At 31.8% G+C, this 25,647-nt stretch overlaps 1 protein-coding gene across 1 annotated transcript in view; it reads right to left on the bottom strand.

The window, feature by feature from the left end:
• Positions 1-25,647, bottom strand: part of DENND4C (DENN domain containing 4C) — a 133,361-nt gene that overhangs the window by 50,546 nt on the left and 57,168 nt on the right. Inside the window, 6 exon segments of the mRNA XM_074281602.1 lie at positions 10,395-10,613; positions 12,291-12,391; positions 15,387-15,562; positions 20,067-20,147; positions 20,149-20,212; positions 21,349-21,407. Of these exon segments, the coding sequence (XP_074137703.1) occupies positions 10,395-10,613; positions 12,291-12,391; positions 15,387-15,562; positions 20,067-20,147; positions 20,149-20,212; positions 21,349-21,407 (700 nt within the window).

The following is a 25,647-nucleotide window of genomic DNA, read 5'->3' as shown; positions in this document are numbered from 1 at the left end:
CACAGTTGGTATAACTAGACTGCAGCATATAACCAATAAACCTAAGAGTAAGATGGAGTATAGAAGCTGCTGTACTATTCTAGGAGTTTTAGGTTCTTTGAAAATTCAGGGGAAATTACTATTTTCTATATTCATAAGGGATAAATCACTTAATCAAAATATCAGAGAACAGATACACAATCTGGCAACCATGAAGCTACGCAAGCTGCTCAATCCTAAAGGACATAGGATACTTGTGCACTCTAATCAAAACTGAGTATCTGAGCCCCTTTTGTTGCTCACATTTTTAATCATCTTATTAAATAATGAATTATCTATAAAGGAAAAGTTGGAAGACATTACTTATTGCAATGGTCAGTCTTTAAAGGTTCCCTATAACCAAGTTTCATGTACTGCATTAATTCCATATTAGACTTGTTTTAGCACAAGCAATGATCCTTGTACCAAAAAGAAGGGATGGGCTTCCTCTCCCTTTTCTTCTGGACAATCAAGTGGTTACATATATAAATAAGTTATACTAAAATTACATTCATATATAACAATTCAATGGAGGAAACTCTATACAACAAATATTTGATATGAAAGTTGTCAATCAAAAAAATTTATTAAGTGCCTATTATGTATCAGGCACTGTGCTAAGTGTCGGGAATACAAAAAGAGGCAAAAGGCAGTTTCTATTCTGAAGGAGGTCATACTTTAGTAGAGAAGACAAGAAGTAAACAAATATATGAAAACTATATTTAGAATAAAAAAAAATTCTTGGAAGAAGGCACTACAATTAAAAAGAATTGGAAAAAGGCTACCTGTGGAACTTGGGATTTTAGTTGGAACTTGAAGAAAACCCAGAGAAGTCAAAAGGCAGAAATGAGGAGAAGTATTTCAAGCATGAAGGACAGCCAGCCAGAGACAAGACAAAGCTAAGAGATGGAATGTTTTTCTTTGTAGAACATCCCAGGAGGCCAGGTCACTGGATCAAAGATATATGTCAGGTGTAAGAAAACTGAAAAGGACTATGAATGCCAAACAAATGATTTTGTATTTGATACTGGAGTTAATAGGGAAACATTAGGAAATTATGTACCTAAGCTTTAAAAAAAATCACTTTCATGGCTTAATGGCTGATGGACTAAAGTGAGGAGAAACTTGTGGCAGGCAGATCTACCAGCAGGCTACTGCAGTATTCTAATAGGAGGTGAAAAGAGACTATACCAGGATAGTGGAAAGTATCTTGAGATAAAGTATATATATATATATATATATATATATATATTCAAAAGATGTTGTAGGATTGACCTTGCCAACAGTGAAGAGTAAAGAATGATTACCTAAGTTGAAAGGTTGTGGGACAGGGAGGATAGTGTTGCTACAATAATAAGGAATTTTGGAAAGAGGGGAAGGAGAAAAGTAATTCAGCTTGAGACATGTTGAATTTAAGATGTCTATCTGAGAGGGGAATTCTGGGAAGATGGCAGAGTATGTTGGTAAATTTCAAGTTTTCCATATTTCCCCCACAAATAGAACAAATTTGGGTCTCAGAGTGACCAGAGAGTGGTGAAAAAGCAAGAAGACTTAGGGCAGAACAAGGTCCTCTAGATCTGAAGAAAAACCCAGGGCCATGATTAATCCTAAACGCAACCACCTCTGGACTAGCTCCATAGTAACATCAAATGGGGACCCATTGGGCTGGCTGGGTGTGACTGGAGCCTCAACGGGAACCAGGGAGACTTTTATCATCAGGACTGTTTGTCCAGTGAGGGCTTGAGAATGCCAAGCCCAGCTGTACTGCTGAAAGGCACCTAGCAGTGGGCATTTGCAGGAGAGTGGAATTCTTGGTTTGGGGTTCCTGGGCAAAGTAGAAAGCTGAAGGGAAACTAGAGGCACCATCTCCCCGACTCTTTAGATTAGATTACAGGTACCTACTACCTCTTATGTAAAAAAAAAAAAAAAAAAAAAAAAAAAAAAAGAACCGGCAAAGAAAAACTAACCCCACCAACTGAAACATATTGTGGGAAAAGGGAAGATTGGGATTCATCTTCAGAGGAGGAAGCTTCTACCTCAAAGAGTAACATGATCAGAGAAAACTTAAAGAACTCAAAAAAAAAAAAAAATTCAAAAATTAAATGGGAGACCTTGAGAAAAAATTAAAGAAAAAAATTTAAACCATTCAAGAAAAATAAGAAGATTATGAAAGAAGTTAACCAATTAGAAAAGGAGGTAGAGTTTCAAAGATGAAAGTAACTCTTTGAAAATTAGAATTGGGCAGAAACTATTTCAATGACCTAGAAAAAATAACAACAAAATTCATATGGAAGAATGAAAGGTCGAGAATTGCAAGAGAACTAATGAAAAAAAAGTCAGAGGAAGGTGGTCTAAGTGTACCTGATCTAAAGCTATATTATATAGCAGCAGTCACCAAAACCATTTGGTATTGGCTAAGAAATAGACCGGTAGATCAGAGGAACAGATTAGATACAAAGGACAAAAAAGGGTGCATCTATAGCAATCTAATCTTTGACAAACCCAAAGATACCAACATTAGGGATAAAAATTCATTATTTGGAAAAAACTGTTGGGAAAACTGGAAATTAGTATGGCAGAAATTAGATATGGATCCACACTTAACACCATATACCAAGATAAGATCAAAATGGGTCCATGATTTAGGCATAAAGAATGAGATAATAAATAGATTAGAGGAACAGAGGATAGTCTACCTCTCAGACCTGTGGAGGAGGAAGGAATTTACGACCAGAGGAGAACTAGAGATCATTATTGATCACAAAATAGAAGATCTTGATTACATCAAACTAAAAAGTTTCTGTACAAACAATACTAATGCAAACAAGATTAGAAGGGAAGTAACAAATTGGGAAAATATTTTTACAGTTAAAGGTTCTGATAAAGGTCTCATTTCCAAAATATATAGAGAACTGACCCTAATTTATAAGAAATCAAACCATTCTCCAATTGATAAATGGTCAAAGGATATGAACAGACAATTCTCAGATGATGAAATTGAAACTATATCCACTCATATGAAAGTGTTCCAAATCACTACTGATTAGAGAAATGCAAATTAAGACAACTCTGAGATACCACTACACACCTGTCAGACTGGCTAAGATGACAGGAACAAATAATGATGAATGTTGGAGGGGATATGGGAAAACTGGGACACTGATACATTGTTGGTGGAGTTGTGAAAGAATCCAACCATTCTGGAGAGCAGTTTGGAACTATGCCCAAAAAGTTATCAAACTGTGCATACCCTTTGATCCAGCAGTGCTACTACTGGGCTTATATCCCAAAGAAATACTAAAGAAGGGAAAGGGACCTGTATGTGCCAAAATGTTTGTGGCAGCTCTTTTTGTTGTAGCTAGAAACTGGAAATTGAATGGATGCCCATCAATTGGAGAATGGTTGGGTAAATTATGGTATATGAATGTTATGGAATATTATTGTTCTGTAATAAATGACCAGCAGGATGAATACAGAGAGGCTTGGAGAGACTTACATCAACTGATGCTGAGTGAAATGAATAGAACCAGAAGATCGCTGTACACTTCAATGCTGTATGAAGATATATTATGATGGAAGTGGATATCTTCAACATAAAGAAGATCCAACTCACTTCCAGTTGATCAATGATGGACAGAGGTAGCTACACCCAGAGAAGGAACACTGGGAAGTGAATGTAAATTGTTAGCACTACTGTCTATCTATCCAGGTTACTTATACCTTCGGAATCTAATACTTAATGTGCAACAAAAAAATGGTATTTACACACATATATTGTATCTAGGTTTTACTGTAACACATGTAAAATGTATGGGATTGCCTGTCATCGGGGGGAGGGAATAAAGGGAGGGGGGGATAATTTGGAAAAATGAATACAAGGGATAATATTATAAAAAAGAAATTACTCATGCATATATACTGTGAAAAAAAATTCCAAATTAAAAAAAAAAAAAGAAGAAGAAGGAAAAAAAAAATTAGAATTGGGCAAAGGGCAAAGGGAAGCCAGTGAAGCTATGAGAGATCAAGGAAAAAAAAAAAAAAAAAAAGATAAGAAATAATGAGAAAATAGAACAGAATGTGAAATATCTCAGAAGAAAAACAATAGATCAAGAGAACAGATCAAGAAGAGAAGATATAAGAATTGGACTGCCAGAAAGGTGGGATCATAAAGAGAACCTTGACACAATATTGTAGGAAATAAGCCAAGAAAAAATTGTCTTGGAGTGACAGAACATAAGGGGAAAGTAAAAATAGAAAAAATCCAGATCACCACCTCAAAGAGATCCTGTGTAAAAAATACTATTGCCAAATCAAAGAGAAAATTTTGCAAGAAACAAATACCTGAAGCAACAATTAGAATTGTACAAGACTTATCAGCAACTACAATAAAAGACTGCAGGTATCTACAAACAAGCAAAAGAGCTAGGTCTGCAACCAAAAATATATCCAACAAAATTATCTATAATTTTCAATGATAAAAAAATGGACTTTCAATGAACTTGCAGATTTTCAGGACTTTCTATAAACCAAAACACAAACTTAACAGAAATTTTAACATATAAAAACCAATAGCAAAGACCACTTTTAAGGAACTCAATTTGGACAAACTGTTTAAACATGGACAAATTATTTGTGCTTTTTATACATGGGAAATGTATACTTTATTTTATGTTTAAGATTTACATCAACAATATGGTAAACTCAAAAAAAAATTCACAGAATAAAGGTAAAAATAATTATATTATACAAATAAGGCACAAGAATAGACACATAGGTATTAGAGTGGGGAGAAAAGTTTATAGTTTTGAGAACTTACATCAGGAATGGGTTCAATAGGTAACACCACATATATAGCATGAAAACAAACTGAACCTAACAAAATCTGGGTAATAAAACTTCTGGGAAAAAATTTTTTTTGATTTTTCACATGTGAAAAATGAGACCAAACCCTTATGAGGCTATGGATCACTTTCAATTTTCTAAGATTTAATGCAAATTAGTAAGATACTATTTATTAACACAAGCATTTTTGAAGACCTTAATACCCAGGACCTTTTTCAATTTGGATTCTGTTTAGGTTCTTTTGTAACATAATGGGGGAGATCTTGTATGAACATTCATCATCTGATGATATTTCTGATTAAAGGTCATTAAATAAAATTATCAAATTATTCTATTTTTCAAAGAATTTTGAATTACTATGATGTATGAATAGGAAACCACTTATGAGAAGAAAGCCATTAAAGAAAGTATTTATTCTATAGAATAAGCACAATATGTTGTATTCTCTACCTTACTCAGGTAACTGTTTTGATGGTAAAGATCACATACCATTTGATCTACCATGCATTCACAAAAACTCAACTATTCCCAATTAATTAAAAGTTTCATTGATGTTGCACAGCAGGGCTGATGGGATAATTAAGGTTTGAAAATGAAATAAAATGAGGTGTATTAAAAATTAAGAAAAAGAGATTGTTTTTGCCATCTATCTCCAAACAGAAAAGTATGGAGACAATACAGATTGAAGCATTTTCATCTTTTTTTTTTGGTTGTTTTTTCATCCCTTTTATTCTGATTTTTCTTTCATAACATAACTAACATGAAAATGTTTTAAATGACTATATATGTACAACCTAAAAATCAAAATAAAGTTCATAAGGTATAAAGCTGAGTACCATGTAGAAATCAGAATCTTTTTTTGTTTTCTTCCCTCCAATTCTCCCCTACTTCCAGCCCTCCTTGTCATGAACTGCCATAATCAAGGCAACTCTCCTTATTTGTTTTGATCAGTCTTTAGAAAGAAGAAGCAGTCTGCTGCTGGAGCTGTACTTGAAATTTTTCTAACATAATAAGGCCTACTAGAGTTTATTCAGTATTTGAAAATGAAGGCTTGGAAAAATCTTAAATATTTTTTGATATTGAAAAAAAAATTGATCTAAAGAAGAAAAGTACCAGTCTTTAAACTAGGTTTCTATTTACATAGCTTTTTTTTTTTTTTTGGGGGGGGGAGGGCCTGAGGCAGTTGGGGTTAAGTGACTTGCCCAGGGTCACACACTTAGGAAGTGTTAGGTGTCTGAGGCCAGATTTGAACTCAGGTTTTCCTGACTTCAAGGGTGGTGCTATTTACATAGTTTTTTAATGAGAACTATCTATATATGAGTGCTAGGAGGAATACAATATTTCCTGCTAAATGGGTAGAACTATTTCATTTCTTTAAAAGTTAATATAATTGCCCTCATCATTTAAATGACTCAGGAAACAAAAAAGTTTTGAATGGGTATTGTTTCTAGATTGCCTTAGTACAAAAAGCAAAGAACAACTCCAAGTACTTCCCTAATGATTGACTGATAGAATAACATATATTTGAGGTAGGGTGACTGAACTTAGATGAATTAACAAAATGCCCTTGCCTCTATGTCCTTGTTGAATATTCTTACCCTATCTATGACTAAGTAAAAATCAGAATGAAAGGGGTTAAAAAAAAAAAAAAAAAACTAAGAAAAAAAATTCAATAGTATTTTATTTCTCCAATTACATGGATGTACAAATGAAGGAAATTATCACAAAAATCTTTAAGTTCTTGCTACAAATGAAACCAAAAGGAAAACACTAATGGAAAGATGGCTTACAGAGACAAATAAAAGAAATGATAAATTTGATTTGCTGTTCATTAAAAAACAAAAACAAAAAAAAACCATTTCATAGAACATTCATTTTATGTTGCAGCCCTTGTGATATTTGTAAGACATCCATGAAGATAATTATAGTTTATGGGACAAAATAAGTTCTAAATAAATGATATGATTTAAGATCTGGTATTGAGAGACCACCTTCCTTTTGCCCCCCCCCCCATTAATTCAGTGAAAAATTTGGTCAGACCTTGCAAATTAAATCAAAATATACTTTCAACTCAAAGCAAGGTAGAAAGAGATGGAGATGATGAGAAATGTATTAGAAAAACATGGGTCAAATTCTGAGATACCACTATACATCTGTCAGATTGGCAAGAATGACAGAGAAAGATAATGTGGAATGTTGGAGGGGATATGAGAAAACTGGGACGCTGATAACATTGTTGGTGGAATTGTGAATACATCCAGCCATTCTGGCGAGCAATTTGGAACTATGCTCAAAAAATGATCAAACTGTGCATACAAACTGTGCATCAATTGGAGAATGGTTAAATAAATTGTGGTATATGAATGTTATGGAATATTATTGCTCTGTAAGAAATGAGCAGCAGGATGATTTCAGAGAGACTTGGAGAGACTTATATGAACTGATGCTGAGTGAAATGAGCAGGACCATTATATACTTCAACAACAATACTAAATGATGATCAATTCTGATGGACGTGGCCCTCTTCAACAATGAGATGAACCAAATCAATTCCAAAAAAGCAGTAATGAACTGAACCAGCTACACCCAACAAACTCTGGGAAATGAGTATGAACCACTACATAGAATTCCTAATCCTGCTATTTTTGTCTGCCTGCATTTTTGATTTCCTTCACAGCTTAATTGTACACTATTTCAAAGTCCGATTCTTTTTGTACAGCAAAATAACTGTATAGACATGTATACATGTTGTATTTAACATATACTTTAATATATTTAACATGTATTGGTCAACCTGCCATCTGAGGAAGGGGATGGGGGGAAGGAGGGGAAAAATTGGAACAAAAGGATTTGTAATTATCAAATGCTGAAAAATTACCCATGCATATATTTTGTAAATAAAAAGCCATAATAATAAAAATTAAAAAAAAAAAAAATCCAAACCATGGGTTAAAACTAAGGAATGACCCACCTGTCAAACTGGCTGATTAGAAAAGATAATGATGACTGTGGGAGATGTGGGAAAATTAGTTCATGAATGAATTATTGGTGGAGTTGTAAAATGATCCAACTATTCTGAAGAGCAGTTTGAAACTATGCCCAAAGGGCTACAACTCTGTATGCCCTTTGATTCAGCACAGTCTCTACTGGATCTGTATTTCAAAGAGATTATAAAAAAAGGAAAAGAGCCCACATGTGCTGCTACAAATAGCAGCCCTTTTTGTAGTGGCAAAGAATCGGAAACTGAGTAGATGCCTATCAGTTGGAGAATAGCTAAATAAGATATGGCATATATATGTTATAGAATATTATTATTCTTTAAGAAACAAGCAGCAGGATGATTTCAGAAAGACCTGGAAAGATTTACATGAATTAATGCTGAGTGAAGTGAGCAGAACCAAGAGAACATTGTACAAGTTAAATTAAGATTATGGGATAATATGGATTTGGCTCTTTTTAACAATGAGGTGATTCGAGGAAATTCTAATTGACTTGTGATGCAAAGTGCCACCCAGACTGAATGTAGATCAAAGCAATAGTATTTTCACCTTGTTATTGTAGCTGCTATTTGTTTTTTTTTTTGTTGTTGTTGTTTTTGTTGTTTTTAAAGCTTTCTTTAAAGTTTTTAAAAGCTTACTTTAAAAAAAGTTGTAAACAGTTGAGATTTACCCGTTCATTTATAGCTATTAATCTGTTCTTTGATGGAGAAATGTTCATTCTCACTGATTTTTGCCAAATTTATAAAATAATGAACATTTAAATGAAAATGAATTCAAGCAGTTCAGTCCTTCCTCCCTAATATCCCCATAAAAATCACTCTAGCTCACATGTCATTCTCTTTTCTTAGCTCTTAGTATCAAAAATTGCTCAACTGACAGTTATCTATTGCCTTCTGACATCTGTTATACCTTTGGATTCTTTAACTCTTGTGCTGTTAGTTCATTTCTTTGATTACATGCTCAAAAATATCTATTACTTTCCCAGCCTTAATCTTTTTTTCATATTATATTCCCCAGTCTTAGTTTGCTCTTTTTTATCTTTCTCCCATAAAGCTCTGATATCATGACTATAAGTAATATCCCTTTTCTAGGCTCTTTCAATCATTGTTTGATCTTATCAAATGTAATTCTAGTCTTTTATAATGGTTATCGGTTGTATTCTAATCAGTAAAGTATCATCTCTTTAGGGACAGGAACTAGAAAAACTAGAATTAAGTAGCAAGGGGACTTACACAGCCATTTTGAAACAGGAGATCCAAAAGACAAAAGTAACTAGGATAATTATAAAATAAATTCTTTTAAAAGTTGCCATGGGTAGGGGAAGTGGTAATATAGGTTGTGGCTAAATGGTGCAGTAGATAAGTGCACTGGCCTTGGAGTCAGGAGGACTTAAGTTTAAATCTGGTCTCAGACACTTACTGGCTGTGTAAACCTGGAAAAATCACTTAACCCTTGAATGTCTCAAAAAAAAATATATTATTTTTAAAAGTAAAGAAAATAAGTTTCTCAGGAGCCTGAGAAAAAACAAGAGAAAAGGTGAAGAACTAGTCTGGTTCTTTTCACTCCCTCATCTAAGTCCCAAAATACGGTTGTTTATTTATTTGGTCTTCTAATTTGCTTATATCTAAATCATGCATCCAATTTGACTTTATCTTGGCATATGTTATGAAATGTTGATCTATACTCAGTTTGTATTCTATTGTTTCCCAGTTTTCCCAGCAGCTTTTTGTTAAATAGAGTTTTTATCCTGAAAGTTAGGGTTGCTGGGTTTACCAAACATTAGATTATTTTGTCATTGATTACTATGTCTTCTGGGCCAAGTCTATTTTACTACCCCACCACTCTATTACTTAGCCAGTACCTGAGAGTTTTGATGATTACTGTATAATTTGAGTGCTGGTATTGCTAGGCCACCTTCCTTTATAATTTTTTTTCTATTAATTCCCTTGATGTTCTTGACCTTTTGTTTGATCAGGTGAATTTTATGGTTATACTTTCTTGATCTATCAATAATTTTTTGATAGTTTAATTGGTGTGGCACAAAGCTGTTTATTTGGAAAGATAGTTTAAATTTATTTTACAAACTACCAGAAAATATTTCACTTACAGTCAAGAATACAAAAAAGCTCTGTTCAATGACTAATACAAAATATGAACTATTTAAATATACTTTATTGTTTATTCAAATATTCATCTTATTGATCTAGTATTGTATCCCTTTAAAGACTTTATTCCAGAATTTAAAACATCCTGGTTAGTAAATATAAGAAAAATGTAGTACGAAGATAAAAATTAAACTTCATCCAAACTCTAACAATTTATATATTATCTGTATGTTCTTAGTAGATTATAAAATTCTGCATAGCAGAGATTTTCATCTTAATATCCCCCATGCCTAGAAGATAATAAATTTTATAGGTAAAATGCATAATGAACATTATTTGGAAAAGTTTTTATTTTGGATATCATTCAGTAAGGAAGCACATAGAAACCTCATTCCAATCATATGAAATTGCACCTTTCAATAGCACTCACCTTGCCGGTCAAACAATGAATCTACAGCTGTAGCTTTATTTGAAGGAGCTTCTGTGATTGGTTTGAGATACGTCCGATATCCCTTTAAAACAGAAGCCATAAAGCGTAAAAATGCCTCCTGGATTTCCATCTCAAGTTCAGTCATTTTCTTCTGCCAAGAAAAATCTGCTTCTATTGGAGTCATTTCCACTGCTGAGCCTTCTTGTGTTTTTCTATGAACTGTATAATGGAAAGAGTACAAAATAAGAGAGCCTGGAATAAATCAACTAATAAGTATGTATTAATTAATTGCCTAACTGCAGGCACTTTGCCTCAAAGAACCAAAAAAAAAAGATCAGGATGAAGTAATCTGCTAAAACCATGATCCAATTCCTTGAATCTGAGATTCTTTTTTTTTTCTTATTCCAAATGCATCTTGTTACTATTAAGTAATTCTTTGGTAGTTGATTAGTCTGCTACTGAATAGGCAAATTAACTGTCATTTTTATTATATTGGTTCTGCTTAACCAAGAGCAATTAATATTGTTCCAATTGTTTAGATCTGTTTTTATTTCTGTGAAAAGCATTTTGCCAATGTATTCACATAATCCTTGGGTTTGTATTAGTGAATAGAATCTTGTGTATTTTATATCATAAGCTGTTATTTTAACTTGATTTCTTTTTTTATCTCTTGTTGCTGAGTTTTGTGAAAAACTTACTCTTAAAGTCAATGAAACAAGGTAGTTCCAAAGGTCTCATGATGAAAAATGCTATCTATGTGCAGAAAGAGAACTAATGAACTCTGAATACAGACTGAAACATACTTTAAAAAAAAGCTCTTTAGTTTTATTATTTTATTTTGCATTTTCTTTTCTAACATAACTAATATGGAAATATGTTTTGTATGACTTTACTATGTACAATCAACATAGAATTGCTTGTCTTCTCAAGAAGGTAGAGATATGAAGGAAGGAGGAGAATTTGGAACTCAAAATTTCAAAAATAATTGGTAAACAATTTTTTTTACATGTACTTGGGAAATATTTAACAAAAAAAAAATTTTTTTAATTTATCCTAAAAAAACATAATGGCAACTAATTTTGTTGTTGTTGGGGGGGAAGAAGAGGGATTTTCAGGTACCAAAATAGCAATTTGACAACATGATATTTTATACTTAAGGTTTTTGTTTAATACATTAACTACTCATTTAACTTTTGCTCCTAATATATCACTAAACAGAAAGATGAGAAAAATTCTATTATTGTTGATGAAATGTACTGAAATAAAAGGATAAAAGAAAATGGATTAATGTACCTTATATATGAAATTTATCTCACAAAGAATGTACAATTAAAAAAAATACTAATCAACTCTGAAATTTTAAAAATTAGAAAATTAAGAAATAAGCCAAAAGATGTACAAAAGAATAAATTAGAAAATCATAGGATTATAGCAATTATGAACAAAATGAAAAGGTTCTTTTAAAAGATTAAGAAAAAGGGGCAGCTAGGTGGCACAGTGGATAGAGCACCAGCCCTGAATTCAGGAGGACCCAAGTTCAAATCTGGTCTCAGACACTTAATATTTCCTAGCTGTGTGACCCTGGACAAGTCACTTAACCCCAGCCTCAGGAAAAACAAAAACAAAAAAGCTTAAGAAAAATCAATGAACCATTAATTAGCTAATCTGATTTTTAAAAAATCAAATAGCCAAAATAAGAACAAGGTGAAATTTTATTCTCTTCTGAGAATTTTTTTAGAGCTTTCTATACACAATTATACACAAGTAAAACTTATTTTTTTCCAGATATTCACATTGTGGTATACCAGGAAGGATAAATATTTTTATTAAAATACCTCATTATTTATATATAAACTCCATAGATGCTTCCTTTACATGAAATAATTTCACACTTACCTGAAGACAACTGGGGATACAATTTCTTTAAAGTACTAAGTAAATTTTTACAGGGCTTTTTGGGAAGCTGTTTCCAATTCATGTTCTTCTTTTCATCAGATCTATTTAACAAAGAGAAAACATAGTAAATACAAACTGAAGAATCTTATTTTAATCTTAGAGGTACAATGGTGCAGTGGGTCATCACTAAAGAGACCAGGGTTTGAGCTTGGGCAAATTAATTAAAGTCTCAGGTTCAAGGCAATATTCTATTGCCACAAGCTATAAATCAGTAAATGGTCATAGCCTAGAATCACTTCACTTGAAAAATCACTCATAGTCCCATTTGATAATAGACCTTTTCTATCAGTATGCTAATGAAAATTGTGGCATAGTAAAAGGGTTCCTGGCATTTCAGGAATTGAGAAAATATATATATATATATGTAAGCACGTCATTCTCATCTATAAAATAGGGATAATTATTTTTGCATTATCCATATCTCACAAGAGCAGTATAAATTAAATTCAAATAATGTCTAAATGTAAATTACTATATAGATATTTTAACTTCATCTATTCAGAATAAACACAGAAAGACTAATATCACTATAAAATACCATTTTTCAAATGTGTTATTTCTCAGATTCATTAAGCTACATGACTTTTTTTTAAAAATTATTATTATTTTTTATTATGACTTTTTATTTACAAGATATATACATGGGTAATTTTTCAGTATTGACCCTTGCAAAACCTTCTGTTCCAACTTTTCCCCTCCTTCCCCCTACCCCCTCTATTGGCAAGTAGACCAATATATGTTAAATTACATGACATTTTTTTTTAACAGAACTCAATTCCTAGGTACTCAAAACTCATTTGGATCTATCAAGGTATGTTTGAGGTACTAATCTAAATCCAAAAACTCATCTCTCAGCTTCAAAATCTTACAGCAAAGTTCTAAACACAATAATACCTGGTTTACCTATGTGCAAGTGAAATTTAGCAATAAAACATTTTCACTCCAAGATGAATATTCTACATTACTTGCCACATTTGAAAGGTCAACCCAGTATTTAAAGGCAATATAATATTCAGAAAGCATTTCTAATAAAGTCATTATAACTGGTATCTTACAAAGACTACATTTATCAGCTTCCATTTGTTAAATATTACAAAGTCAAGTACTAATATTAATGGAAAAAACATTATGGACTGAAATGTACAAATAATCCAAGGAAATTGTAAAAAATAAATGCAATTTTATTATTTGAAACTTAGAGGATAAATTATAAAATGGTTAAAATTAAAAGTCCCTCTCAATTGGGGAGAAGTAGAAGGGAGAGAATAAAAATCAGAAAATAAAATTATAAAATATTATACCAAACACTTATGTAACTTATTCAGTTTGGTAAGCAAATAGGAAAATAAGCAAAGATGGGTAGACATTGGGGGGGGGGGTTTTTTAAAAAAAATCTCACTAACTATCCACATAGTTTAAAAACAAGTAGTAGTGTAAGATATCTAGTTTTCCATTAAAACTAATCAGAAATCCCTCAAAAGTAACTTTAAGTGGCTATCAATCCTTGTAAGGGATATTAATAAATGCAAGTACTTTTTTTTATCAATTTACAAATCTCAATATATTTATAACTATAGGAGCTTAGTGATCTCAAAACCAATTTTGAATGATAAACTCATTTCAAGATTGTTTTCTTCCTTCTTGAAAAGGGTAACGTTTTGGTCTAACCATGTACACTCCAACTAATTCTAATCCTTTGTATATCTTTTTAACTCAGATATACAGTTATAAAAATCCTTATCAGAGAACTTTTGATACAAATTTTAACTCAGTTTGAGAAAAGGGAATAGAGCAAGACTGTCAAAATACAATAAAGAAAACTGTCAGATCTTTTTAAAAAATTTCTAGACAAATAACTTCAAGGTTCAGGTAGTACATTTCCAAACTGAAATTTTGGTTAAAACAAAAAACAAAATAAAAAAAGTTTTGAGATTTCTCAACATCTATCCATTTTCTATTAAAAAAAAAAAAAATCACTGATTTATACTGCACTTTTTTCTTGTGTCAAACTATAGGGGGAAATAACTAAGATTTTCAAATGGAGTTAAGATTATTTGGAACTCAAGACTTACCATTTTATGCAAGCACGACTATTTTAGTCTATGACAATTTATATTGTAGTTCAAATCTAAACCTTTTTAAAAAACACTAATGGGTAAAGGAATCATGTAATAATGCAAGGATAACTTGCAACTATAATTTTCTCAAATCAATAAATTTAAAAATATAGACATTACAAATAAAGCAACATTATTTTGATTCAAATATGTTGTTTTACAAAGTCATGTGTAATGTTCATTAGAAACCTTTAAAGAGAAATTACATTCTACTCTTTAGACTCACTCTATGGTTGTTCTCTCCTCATTCATTTCCTATTAATCTCACTAGCATCTGACACCAAGAAAATTAATAGCAGGATTCATCTGTCCATTACGCTGCTCTCTGGATTTTTACAAGTAAACTCTCAAAGTTAGAAAGGATATTACAAAGCATAAAGCTGAATTCTTTCACAGGTGGGGATGCTAAAATCCAGCTAAACTAAAAAAATATAGCATTACAAAATGGTGACAAATCTAGGGCTTGAGCCCATATCTCCTGACTCCCAAGAATAGTATTCAGGGGTACTCTCTGATCTCTGGATCCCTAATATCCCATGCCTGTAATATTTTATTATCTCTGACCAAAAAGAGAAAACTTATTTAAAAATGCAACATCTTCCTTTTAAGGAAGATGTGGCATAATTAATGTGCAGATTTAAGAAACATCTATCTGGTTCAGATTTGTGAGAAAGTATGCCTAAATATATCCTTAACTGAGCTCTAGAAATTCATCTATTCTACTTCTACTGAACCAATTAAGAAGCTAAAACTTTAAGAAGCAACCTCCAAGCACTAATCATTACTTTTCTTCCTTTTCAAAAATTATTTAAATGGATTCTTATGGATTTTTAAAATTTTTTCACTGTCCATACCATTTTGTCAGATATTCTTCAAAGTTTTAAAAACACAGAAAAATGATGTCTAAAAATAAACTTACATATAAACCATATTTGTATCCAAGTCAATGCAAACAACATCCTGCGGTGGATCATAGAGATCAAAGTATCTTGAGTCAACTCCAACTATAAAAGGTAAGGGAGCACTGAGTACTGCTGCCAAAGAGAGAGGACAAAGGGGAATATACGGGCATTGCCACTGAAATGGAAAGATCATCTGGAATAAAAAAAAAAAAAAAAAAAAGTAGTAGAAACAAATAAGAAACTTCACAGAAAAAAATGTACATTTTTATTTATATTTATATTACTTCAATAAAATGAAATTTGTGAGACAAATTTTTATTTTTCAATAAAAAATTATCTATTTTGTGATCAATAATGATCTCCAATTCTTCTTTGGACACAAATTAAAATCCCCTTTCATATTTACCTGAAAGTGATTTCATTTCAAAAACCAACCTGACTAGAATATTTCATAATGAAACAGAATATTCTGATTGCATGAATAAAATAATTACTATTATTATTATTACTATTAAATAGTAACTATTATCACTGGTACAATAAAAATACCAAGCATTTTTAAAAATATATTCCATTTCCTACTATGTTTGTGGTCTTATGCATCCCTATTTTAAAGATAGAATATGAAAAGCAAAATGAATTAAGCAGTGAACCAAATGATAAAGTCTCAATGAAAAATTGGAGCTAATTTGATTGGCTAACTCTCAAGTATAATTCTAAAACTGGAAATGCTTTAGTCAAAAGGTAAAAAAAAATTTACACTTTAAAAAAAAAATTTCCTCTGTGTTATCTAGTTTATTGTATTAGAAAAAACAAAACAAAAACAAAGGTTTTTATTTTCAAAACATATGCATGGATAATTTGACAATAGGGACCCTTGCATAGCCTTGCATTTCAGATTTTCTCATCAAAAAATTTTAACTTAATATAATCAAAATTATCTATTTTGTGATCAATAATGATCTCCAATTCTTCTTTGGACACAAATACCTTCCTTTTCCACAGATATGAGAGGTAAACTATACTATGTTCCTCTAATTTGTTTATATTATCACTCTGTATGTCTAGATCATGAACCCATTTATAATCTTATCTTGGTATATTAGGTTCTTCCAGATGAACTTTGTTACTATTTTTTCTAGATCTATAAAATAATTTCTTGGGAGTTTAATTGGTATAGTACTAAATAAGTAGATCAATTTAGGTAGTTAAATTTACACTTTTGATAACAACTTAATAAATTGAAAGTTTCAACAAAAATATCAAATAAAGCAATAATATTACCCTTTCTCAATAGTAACTAACTGATTTACGCAGACAGTGATTAAGTACCAATTATGTGTGTCCAAGGTTCTAAGGTTGGTGCTGAAGAAAAACCTTGTCCTTTTAAGGAGGCAATAACATAAATACACAGGTAAAGTAGGGAATGGTAAATGAGATATATACAGGAAGGAGAAAACATTTTGGGGGTTGGGGAGAAATAATCAGAGAGGGCTTCAATAAAGAGATAGCACCTACATTTAGCCTTAAAAAGAAGAAATGACAAATATAATGGAAGGAATAAGTCTCAGGCATGAGACAAAGCCTATGAAAACAAGTAAGTAGGAGGCTGAATTTCATGTTCAAAGAACATGAAGATGGTGAACCAATGATGGAAAGGTAAGTTAGTATTATATTATGACTGGTTTTTAAAGCTTAAATCATAAAGTAGTACCCCAAAAACATAAATTTTTGAGGAATAGAGCAAGATGATCAGATTTGGCAACTGAATAAAAAACAGCTGGGAAAATCTAGAAGCAGAAGTCTTAGTTACAAGTCTTAGTTTGAGTAAAGACTGTTGAAAGCAGCCTAAATTTTAAAAAAGAGGAAAGGACAGAATGAATAATACTTAATATGAAGAGGAAATGTGATTCTGAGGTTTCAAATCTTAACGTGTGCTTAGAAGGATAACAATGTCCTTAAGAAAGAAACTGGGAGGAAGAATATTTTATGTATATTTGATTTTTTTAAATACTATTTTTTCCAATTACATACAAAGAGAATTTTAAAAATTCTTTTTTAAAAAATTTTGAGTTCCAAATTTTCTCCCTTCCTCCTCCAAACAGTAATTTGATATATTATATATGTAAGTAATGTAAAACATTTCCATATTAGACATGTGAAAGAAGAAACAGAACAAAAAGAAAAAAATAAAAATAAAAGAAGTGATAGTATGCTTCAATCTGACTCTCTAGAGTCAATAGTATTTTCCATCATGAGTGTTTTGGAAATTACCTTGCATCATTATATAGCTGAGAAGAGGTCATTCATAATTCATCATCATACAATGTTACTATTACTATGTACAATGTTCTTCTGGTTCTATTCACTTCGCTTTGTATTGGTTCAACAAAGTCCAGGTTTTTCTAAAATCTTCCTATTTTGTCATGTCCTATAGCATAATAGTATTCCATTGTACTCAAATAAAACAATTTGTTCAGAGGTTCCCGAAGTAATGGGCATGCCCTCAACTTCCAATTATCTGCTGCCACAAAGAGTTGCTATAAATACTTTTGTACATGTAGGTCTTTTTTGCTTTTTTATGATCTCCTTGAGATACAGATCTAGTAACAGTATTGCTGAATCAAAAGATATGCACAAAATGAGCTTATAATTTTGAGAAGAATGGTGATTGAGAGGCAGAGTTGTTAACGATAGATGAGGTAAGTAGACCTAAAGGACCAAAGAAAGTGCTATGCAAGCATACATTCCAAAGAACCATTGACAAAATAACAGCAGCATAGCATATGTAGCAAAATATTTATAGCAGCACACTGTGGTAGCATCCAAAATGAAATAGCTAAATAAATTAAGGTTCATAAATGTAATGGATGTAATAGTGTGTGATGTAAGAAAAAAACTAGAAAATATTCAGATAAGCATGAACAGACTTATATAAGCTGATGAAAATATGAAAGCCTCAAGAATATACTCAATGGGATAGAGCACCAGCCCTGAATTCAGAAGGACCCGAGTTCAAATCTGGTCTCAGACACTTAACACTTCCTAGCTGTGTGACCTTGGGCAAGTCACTTAACCCCAGCCTCAGGGGGATATATATATACACACACAATGGCAAATATATAAAGAATCACAAAATAACAAAGAATTTGTCTCCAAAGACAAAGTATGAGAAAACAATCCCTTTAGAGGTATGAAATACTGCATAAAATGTCAGGTTTTTAAAAATAAGTTTTTGCTGATTTTTTTTTCTTCCTCTTTGTTTTTCTGAGTAAGAGAGTACTTTTTTTTGGAGGGGAGGCCTTTCAAGGGACGCCTTAAAAACAAAATGTATCAGTAAAAATGTATGATTTTTTTTTTTAATTGCTTTGAAAAAAATCCAAGGACAGAGGATCACTTTTTGATTTGGAAAAGGAGAAAGGAAGACCAAAGAGTAAGAGTGACATTTAATCTAGGGCTAGAAGAATTAGCCAAAAGAAAACAGGAACTCAAAAAATGTGGAAAGATCTAATTGTCAAGGAATACACTAGTCCTAGTAATAGATGTCAAACGCTAAAGAAATTTCTTTAATGGATCAATAAGTATAACTTTTTTTTAACAACCACCACAAATTGCTCCTGTCTATTTATCTGAATTCTACTTTTCCTTTATTATTTAGTTCAAGTTCTTTTTCTTTCCAGAAACCTTTTCTAATGAGTCAGTGACTTCACCTTCCATTAAACTCCATATTCCTCAGAGTTACTTATCACATGACATTTCATATAAATATAAACATATATACACACACAGACACACCCTTTATCTCCCTATTCAAACTTAAATTCTTAAAAGGAGAAATTCTTGCCTCCTTCACAGTTCATCACAGATTTTGATTAAATGCAATCTTAAAGAACATCTAAATTTAAGTTTAAAAAAAAAAAAAAAAGTAAAATTACTTTCTGAAGAGCACATCCTTAATAAGACAGCTAAAACATTTACTAAGTATTTATTATGGAGTCTGTGCTAAAATATAAATGGCAAAAAATAGGACTAGAAATTATTGTCAAATACAGCTGGTTTCTACTGCACCAGAATGTATGTCTCCCTAACTCCAATATAAAAAGTTTCTCAGTAATTATTTACTGTTGTTATTTATGCTATATATCACTGAAATTCTACAGAACTAGTAACTGTAGCTAATTTCCAATTAGAAGAAGGAACTATGTAGTTAGCTGATTTAGTTAACTGAGTCTTTTTTTTTTTTTGCCTGAGGCAGTTGGGGTTAAGTTACTTGCTCAGGGTCACACAGCTAGGACATATTAAGTGTCTGAAGCCAGATTTAAACTCAGGTCTCCAGACTTCAGGGCTGGTGCCCTATCCACTTCACGACCTAAATGCACTTTAAATGAGTCTTTAATGTGCCCACTGTTAGTAAATACATGGACTTGTTGCTCTCTAAATATCTCAATAATAAAAGTAACACTGAAAAAATGGACTTTTCTTTTCTAGCTCTATTCCCTACCTGAAACATACCAAACTGGAAATTTCCTTGTTTGCTTAGTTTCCTTATTTGTGCCAGGTCCACTTCCTGTATATTATCGTTTCATTGGAATGAAAGTTTTTAAATCCAAAATGGTGCTTGCTTTTGGATGTTACTATAAATAGGAAATTATGATGCTACAAATTCTTGGAAGGGAGAATAAAAATCCAATACTTACAGCAACAACAGCTTCTGCCACACCTGTCAACACAGCTGGTCTAAGAGAATGAAGCAGGATCTTACTTTCAAGCAAAACAAAAAAGAAGCAATGTCGCACAATTTTCAGGACCCAGATTCATCAACAATGTGCTGAAGTCAGCTCCACTGGAAAAAATTAAAAATAAAAAAGATTGATAATAATTAAATCACACTTTTAAAGACACATTTGAATACAAAAACAAAACAAAACATATGACATTTTGATTTCTTTTAGAACACTGAGGTACAGCACTAATCTCCTGAAAATAAACAATTTAATACAATAGCATCTAGCTTGATGCCAATATATGACACAGAATATAAATATAAAGACAATAGTTAAGTATTTAAGCAACTTTTATTCTTAATGATCATTGATTAAAATTGTCTGCATGACAGGCTGAATCAGGTATTTCTAAAGTTTGTATCCATTACTCCCATAGTAAAGGGACTCAATTTGTTATTCTTACTTCCTTCTGATAATGCTATTAGTGATGAAAAAAATTTTGCTTGTGGCAATGAGTGTAAAGGACAAAATTAAAAACAGGCTTAAATTAACTTTTTGACCTCTGAAATGAGGGTTGAGGGGAGGAAGGGAATGCAACAGACTGTTATAATCGGTAAGGTTTTAGGAATTTATTTTGCAAAAATTATATCCTTTTGACCCATCTGTTATAAGCTGACTTATGCTGAAAATTCACATAAAAATACAAATATATTAAAAGCTAAGCTCTAAATCCCTAATCTTGAGTGAATAAGAGTTTTATATCCCATTATGAGTCACTAATTATATGATTTTTCTTGTGTATATTTATTTCTAAATAAAAGACAATATTATTCATCAGCAGTTACTCTGAGACAAGAGTCAGTGTGGAAAGGGGCAAATTTTAGGAGTGGCTCATAATTCATACATGGTTTCATATAACATATTCTTACTAAACAATGAGACAGATATCTGTAAGCCACATTAAAAATAAAACATATTACTTGTCACAACATATGCATAAACAAATTTCATGTTAAGAATCAGGTTTGTCAGAACAGTCAATGGGAAAAAATCACTAGCTTTTGTTCTTATGCCCACAATTCAAATCAGATGACAATCACATGTCACAAATTGAAATGCCGTCCTAGAAAGATAGGTAATTTAATTCCTTTCGATGGTTTTACAAAGAAATATTTAACTTACTTAACCTATTCCTTAAAACATTAAGATTTTGCCTTCTGATTAGTGATACATAATTTTAAATATCATTAATTACCTTAGTGGTAAAGGTGTAAAAACCGGCTGGGACAATATTAATGCATCATGGACTGATAGCTGTGAAAAAGCAAGACAATAACTGAATTGGCAAAGCCAATCTCATAAACTAAATATTTACATATAGTCAAACAGTTTGCCAATATAACAGGCAGGAAGGGGGAGTCAAGGTGAACCATCTATCATAGGAAGAATAATAAGCCATAATTATTCAAATTAATAAAATGACTGATCAATTTATTGAAGATTCAAATGAAAAATAAGGTTGGTCTGTCCTAGAGGAAGAATAGAAGAGGATGAAGTGGCAAAACAAGAAAAAAGAATTTAGATGAAAAGGTTCTAATGTAGTGAGATGGTGCTAACTAGGGAAGAGGAGTTCCCAAAGCATTAGCAACCAAGACATAAAGGCCTGAGGATTTTGTACCTAAAAGATATACAAAAAAGATTAAATTTTGCTGTGACATGTTAGCAAAGACATATTTTTCTTTGAATAGCTAGGAATTATTGTCTCTATTCAAAGTTTAAGCTCCATGTAGAAGAAAAGGGAAAGGGTGCTCAAAGAACATTTTTCCACTTTCCAGATTATTAAGGAGAATGAAGCATTTCTCCAAGCAAAATGAAAAACACTACAATAATAAGTAAAGAAAACTGATGAATCAGCAAAATCTGATATGTGAGGATGTTAAGAGGTGTTTTTTTTTTTTTTTTGGGGGGGGGGAAGTAATATGCTAGTGCCACTTCCACCCTTTGCTTTCTTTCAGTAAACATTATATATCTGCTTATATATGTGTACATATGATCTCCCTTTATCCCCTTAGAATGATTCTCTTTGAAGGCAAATAGTATCTGTCATTTCTATCTCCAGGTGTCAGCAATGTCAGATACATAGTAAGCACTTCAAAGCAACAAAAAGTTGCCAAAGCAAAAGGATAGCAACAAAGAAAAGAGGAAATGCCATTAGCTAAACTGAAAGCTCTAAAGACATAAGCCCAATGTAAAAATACTGAGGAGAAAAACTGAGTAAACCTCTCTAAAACAAAAAAGAAAACTGCAACAATTAATTATGGTTGAAGAAGAGAAAATGGAAATAGTTGAAAGAAGTTCCAGAGTGTTTCAGTATCACAATTACGAAATATAGGATTATCCACAAAAAAGGAAAATAAGGTGGCTGAAGGGGGAAAAAAAAAAAAATTCAAGGCAATGATATAAGAATCAAGCAGGAAAAGGAAAAGTGGTTGAAAATCTCAATAGAGCTGTCATTTCTGTGAGAAACCAAGGTAATCAAGGAGATAGTTAAAGACAAAGTTTTAAAAACGCAAAATGAGATTCAACTAAACAACAAATACTTAATAAGCACTTATGACAAAAGCATAGCATACAGTGCTGAGGATACAAAGATAAAAAAGCAAAGTTCCAACCCTTAAGAATTATTAGAACATGTATTAAAATACAGTGAAAAAGAAAACTGAAGAATCAAAGATAAAAATGAAACAAGTCTAAAGTCTAGTTATCAAGAATTTTTCATTGTCCTGATGAATACAGCACTAATTACATAACTAATATTATATTATATAATACAGATCATAGATGTGTATATGCAGCATAAAAACAAGGAAAAATAAGAAAATAGTTCAGGAGGCAGGGCATGAGCAACTAGAGATTCAGTAAAGGTTTTGTGTAGAAGGTAGCAAACGAAAAAGTTTCCAGAAAATGTCAGATATCTACAAATAAAAACAAGAGAACTAGCCTAAAAACCCAACAAGACAAGCTGAAAATTATTGGTCTCCCAAAAAAATATGAAGGGGAAAATAAGTTTAAACATTACCAAAAATCAAATAAGAGAAAAAAAACCGGGAGTAATAATAGTAGTCTGCAAATTAACTGAATTCGTGAAATGTCAATTGGGAGTACTCAATTTAAACTGAGTTGAGTTTTGGTCACAGTCACCCAATTATAAAAGATAAAATTTTGTAAGCAATCAGCAAGAAGCAATTTTCAATAAACAAGGGAAAATTTAAATAACATAAGAATACTTTACCAAGATAAAAAATTAAACAAGCTATAATAAAATACACCCAAAAGTAAAAGAAAAGATCAAGATTATCAATGATCCTGCCTCCTTAAGTTGCAATCCTGAATTACTTACATCATGAAGACCAACACTGATAGCCATGACAGCAGACAAAGCGGCTAAGGACTTTCTCCTTCCCCAAACCCACCACAGTCCAGTGTCTACTAGCTATTATATCATTAATTGACCCCACTCCCACAATCACACAACTGAGAAAGGTGGAGCCCTGTTTCATTCTTGACCTTTGGGATATCTATCCCTTTAACAACAATCACTAGACTGTCCTTCCTATCTCCAGGTGTTAGCAATGTCAGATACATAGTAAGCACTTCAAAAAACAACAAAAGGTAAAAGGATAGCAACAAAGAAAAGAGGAAAACCCACTAAAGAAACAAAGAGCTAATGATACAACAAGCCCAATGTAAGAATACTGAGGGGATACCATCTGCCCTGCCAATGCTTTCTAGGAAAAGAAACAAACAGAATTTAACAAGCAGTTACTATGTGTTAGGTACTGTGTTGTCATAGGTCTTGCCATTTGCACTGAAGACCTGCCTGCTACATCCTTGATACCTGGTCTTTACATTTGCCAAGAAGTTCAATCCTACTTTCTTTGTTTCCCTCTAAAAACAGGTGCTGATTCTCTTTTTTTTATTATTATACCCAAGGTTTGGGACACAGTAAGCACTTTTTTAATTATATTCCATTCCATGTGTTTCTGAGAGTTAGAGTAAATCATACAACTATGTTCCCTAAATTTATATACTAATGTATATAAAAATGTATATTATCTAATCTCAAATGGGCAGCAAGGCAATTCTACTTCTTAATTCTATTTCAATCTCCACAAACACTTTTCTAAGGTTTCTCTTTTCTTCTATCTTCAAAATATACCATAAGATTTCCAATATCTTAGCTGATGATTTTGCCTTAATCACTCGCAAAAAAGATTTATCACTTCCTCTCTTCATCTCAAATCCCTGACAGGATCCCAAACTATTTCCTCCTTTGCTCCAATCTTCCATGAAGAAGTAGACCTCATTCAATGCCAAAATGCGCATCCTCTACAGTTGCATCTGGATCCCACATGCTTCCCATCTTCTCAACCATGTTCCTTGCCTCTGATCATCTTGAAATTTGCTCTACAATTTACTTCTCTGGTGCCTACAAACATGTCCTGATTCTTACAAAACCCTCGTGAAATTCTACCAACCTTGCTAATGAAGCATACCTCTCCTTCCTTTCTAAGCTAGCTTATATGACAAAGTCATCTACAATTGGTACCTTAATTTCCTAATCTATAAGTTCTCTAAACTAATGAAATCATAAGCAAAATCTCCTAACGCCACAAGATTCATATAAATGAAGAATTAAGGGCTGGAATTAAAATTATTTAGATCTCATATGACTCCTGAAAAGCCCAAATCCAAATTATAACTTCATAATGGCAAACTGTAACACTAGAAAAGACAAGGAAGCTGCACATAATTAAAAATAACTAAGCTAAATAAAAAATGTCTATAGTGAATACAGATGCAATGAATAGTAGTTAAATTTTTAAAGACTGAAAGAAAAAAGACCTAAATAATAAGATGCTACTTAAAGTTGACCCCAACAGTCTGACAAAACCAATAAAGATAAACAAGATAGAAATTACAGACTTTAAGTGAATAGATACCAGAAATCAGAAGAATATTCATGTGCAAAGGTCCATGAAATTCATACAAAAACAGATTGCATATTAAAGAACAAAGGATCCAAAAACATAAAATAAGGCAGAAATCATTAAATACTGATTTTGCAATTATAATTAAAAACAACAAAAGAAGTTAGTCTAAAAAGACATTAAAATGGCTGTCCTGAGTAGTGAAGGCAAAAGAACAAATGATAGTAATAAACAAGTATAGTGAAGAGAATTGTAATATAAAACAATATATCAGATTGTGAAAGTAGCCAGGAGTTTTTAGATGGTAAAAGTTTTTGCACCTGAAGGCTTATTCATAAAACAGGAAAAAAAAATGTTTTTTGACAAAAACATGCAATTAAAAAAAAAAAAAAAAAAAAAACAGGAAAATCGCTTTTTCATTATTTGTAATTGTACCCCAAGAAATTTTTTTAATCAAAGAATGGCTTCAGAGAAACCCAGAAAGACTCATATGAACTTCATAATGAAGAAAGAGGAAAGAATCACACATTTACATAGTAACAACAACTTCATAAGGACAAACA

This window comes from Sminthopsis crassicaudata, chromosome 1 (assembly GCF_048593235.1).
Source record: "Sminthopsis crassicaudata isolate SCR6 chromosome 1, ASM4859323v1, whole genome shotgun sequence".
Lineage (NCBI taxonomy): Eukaryota > Metazoa > Chordata > Mammalia > Dasyuromorphia > Dasyuridae > Sminthopsis > Sminthopsis crassicaudata.
This window is presented reverse-complemented; position numbering and strand designations above follow the sequence as displayed.